Source organism: Miscanthus floridulus, chromosome 9 (genome assembly GCF_019320115.1).
Source record: "Miscanthus floridulus cultivar M001 chromosome 9, ASM1932011v1, whole genome shotgun sequence".
Classification (NCBI taxonomy): Eukaryota; Viridiplantae; Streptophyta; class Magnoliopsida; order Poales; family Poaceae; genus Miscanthus; species Miscanthus floridulus.
In genome coordinates, this window is record NC_089588.1 from 52,871,654 (window position 1) to 52,874,890 (window position 3,237).

At 47.6% G+C, this 3,237-nt stretch overlaps 1 protein-coding gene across 1 annotated transcript; it reads left to right on the plus strand.

The window, feature by feature from the left end:
• Positions 1–951: 951 nt before the first annotated feature.
• Positions 952–2,959, plus strand: LOC136481924 (uncharacterized). The gene is made up of 2 exons (XM_066479202.1): positions 952–1,042; positions 1,162–2,959. The coding sequence occupies exon 2, from the start codon at positions 1,198–1,200 to the stop codon at positions 2,848–2,850; it is 1,653 nt and encodes a 550-aa protein (XP_066335299.1). The 5' UTR covers positions 952–1,042; positions 1,162–1,197; the 3' UTR covers positions 2,851–2,959.
• The last annotated feature ends 278 nt before the right edge of the window (positions 2,960–3,237 follow it).

A 3,237-nucleotide genomic window follows, 5' to 3' on the forward strand; every position in this document is an offset into this window, starting at 1 on the left:
ACACAGCCGCCGCTGCTGGAAATGGCCAGCCGACACCAGCCAGCCACCTCTGGGTGGACGAGGCGAGGGGGGCCGGGCCGCGGGGAGCTGCCGAGGCGGGGTGCGACCGGCGACAGGCACAGTCGCGGGCGAGGCCGGCGGAGGGCGCGGGCACGGGGGCGGCTGGCGGTGGGCGTGGCCGCATGCGGGCGCGAGGGCGGGGCTCGCCGACGGCGGCGATTCGCCGGCGAGGGCGCGGCAGCGGCGGGGGTGGGCACGGTGGCGGCTGGGTGGTCGCGGGGGAGCGGGCGGGGGCCGGGGGCGTGACTTAGGGTTGGGCCGCGCGGGGGTTGGGCCGGTGGGCTTTTAGTGCCTAGTTTTTTTTTATTTCAACTTTGCTGAGTGCCCCCCATGGCACTCGGCAAATTTTTTTTGATTTTGGGCCCAAATTTTTTTCTGGGGCCTTGTGACAGTATTTCAAACTCTATTTTAAAATTTGGGGGCAATTTTGACTTTTTTTATATATTTCATTAGTTTATTTAGTTTCGTCGAATTTTTCAGGATATTTTAAATTTGAACTGCAGGTTAATGGAATAATGAACTTTGGTCATCCAAAAATTGATACTCATGACATTTAGGGTATGTTTAGGCCGTATCCAGGAACTCACATGAAATCTCGAGCATCTCATTGACGTAATATGTTGAGATACTTGCCAGAAATGTGATTTTAAATTATATAAAATACAAACGAAGTCCGAAAATCACGAAACTTGTCGAGGCGTCGTGTTATCGCATGTGGAGGCTGTGGTAAAAATTGAGAAGGTTTCGAGCAAGTTGTGAGAAGGTCTCGTAATTGTCTTTTCCCTATATTCAAAGTCCTCCTGTGTTGTTATCAATCTTGATAAATTTCCACGATGTCCCTCTCGTAAATGTAGTACCTCTCAATATGTATGGTCACAACTGGCCGGCTGGGCAGGATAGATTCCCCAACTCTTGTTTCTGAGTTGCTGTGGTGTCAACTTTCTGAGACCCTACAGCTAGTGCAAGTGTGCAACCACGCCAGGTTTTGATTGCTCTCTGCACTTGCAGTTTACAGGATCAATCATAGATTTTAGACTGATGAACAGGGACAATCTGACTCATATATGTATGCAATATTTTGCTTTCTTTCCGTGCATGCAGGACAACCGATTCTACAGGTTGCTTTGATCAGTCTTAATGGCAGCAGAGATGGTCGGTTCTGCGGTGGCCCAGGAGGCTGTTAATGAAGTCTTATCAAGAATCAAAGAGGGTTATGCAGAGAAGTCAGATGCAAAGGAGCACATAGAGAGGATGGAGATGGCGCACATCAAGCTAGAAGCTGCCCTTGAGGCATCCAACAAGTGGAACATCACTAGTCCGCCACTACTGCGGCGCTGGAGGAGCAAGCTCAAGCGTGCCACACAGGAGTGCGACCACACTTTGCGCCGGTGCAGGCAGCGATTGCAAGAAGAGGAAGAAGTGAAACAAGGGCTACAGAGCTCCTCCTTTCCTAAGAGGGTCGCTCATACTGCCATGTCATTTGTTTCATCAATGTTTAGCAGCGGTAGCGACGACAAGCTAAGAGGATCCACTGCCGTCCGGCGATTTGAGCGGTTTGCTGATGGTGCCAGCGAGTTCTTGAGGTACGTGGAGCTTGGTGGCACACCATGCAGATACATGTTTTCTGTGCCTCTTATACGCCATCTTCTCGCTGGCAAAGGAACAAAGGATTGCTTTGTTCGTGGGGGCCAACATCTCTCACTTACTCTACAGCCCTTTAGTCTACCCAACCATGGGATGGTGGCGTGCTTGGTATTCTTACTTGAAGATGGCAATGTGCCAGAGAATAATTTCCTTCTTGCCCTCAGCTTACATCTCTCTGAGAGTACTGACATAGTTGGGGTTGTAGTCAGATGCCTGCAGCTGTTCAAACCATACTTGAGCTTCACAGCCGAGACTGTAAAGACAAAGCTGACCCAGATGCCAACGCAAGACTTGTGTTGGGTGTTTGATGCTTATTCAGTTTATGGCTGTGATGATCAACAGAACAGTCTTTACACCATGTATTCTAAATGGTTTCGACCAAACCCATTTTGTTGTCAACAACAAGACCATCCCCATGCCCAGAGCTCCTCTTCAAAATCATTGACATGTGATATATACATGGAACCAGTTATCCAAGTGTATTTGCTAGGACATGTTGCACTGTCAGTTGGGACCAATAGGCAGAGCGTAGTCATCGATGGCGAAAGCCAAACAAGCCCCACGAGAGACTTTCCATATCTGAAACTTGGAGCACACCTCTCACCTCATGCCTCTTTTGAAGATTTGTCACCTACTGTTGGGGGTTCAGTGTCAGAGATAATCAACGATGAAGCCAAACATTGTGCCATGTATGCAAACATTTCCTTTGAACAGCTGGGCGAGATCACGATGCCAAAAGCAGTAGATTGCCTTAGTAGGAATCTGGAAGCTACCTCATATCAGATGTCGTGGAAGTCCAAGCATGGAAGCGCGTACCTTCGGGTCGAGAAGACCTCATGGAGAGCAACTACTAGGAAGGACAAAGTTGGAAAACGCTGTAAGCAACGGCAGGACAAGAAGGTTCCAGCTCAGGGATGGACAGGTGCTAACAGTGAGTTCATTATTAGCTCGTGGGTTGCGCACACGCCTGCCCAGTTGCAGGGCTCGATCGTTGACAATTGGATTCAGAAAAAAAAACAATCCACACTACCGTTGTTATTGAAAACTAATTCTTGCGTCCATGATTGTCCAATCAGGATGTTGTTTTTGCAAGATTACAGTTATTTGGCAAGGAAGCTCAAGATGTCCAGCACGTTAAACCCCTGAAGGATTTCCACTTGTTTGTACTACCTTGATGTACACAAAACGTTCAACTGTTGGTGTGTGTTGCAAATATAAAATTATCTAGGTTTGACCTATAAATGTAATACTCTATTCCAAATTATAAGACATTTTTGAATTTCTAAATAAATTATTTTTACTATATATCTAGACATAGTATATCATGGCATTCCTTGGTCTTTTAACGCTCGTGGGCTACGTTCGTTCCCGATGTGTGGCCAGTTTCTCGTGGGGCCCATCCACACATGTAAGAAATGTGAGCATACTCCCTCCGTCTCCAATTGATTGTCGTTCTGGAGTTAGGCACAAAGATCAAGGTAAAAGCAAAAAGATAAAAATAACCCTATGAGTAGTACACATGGCAGCAATCTC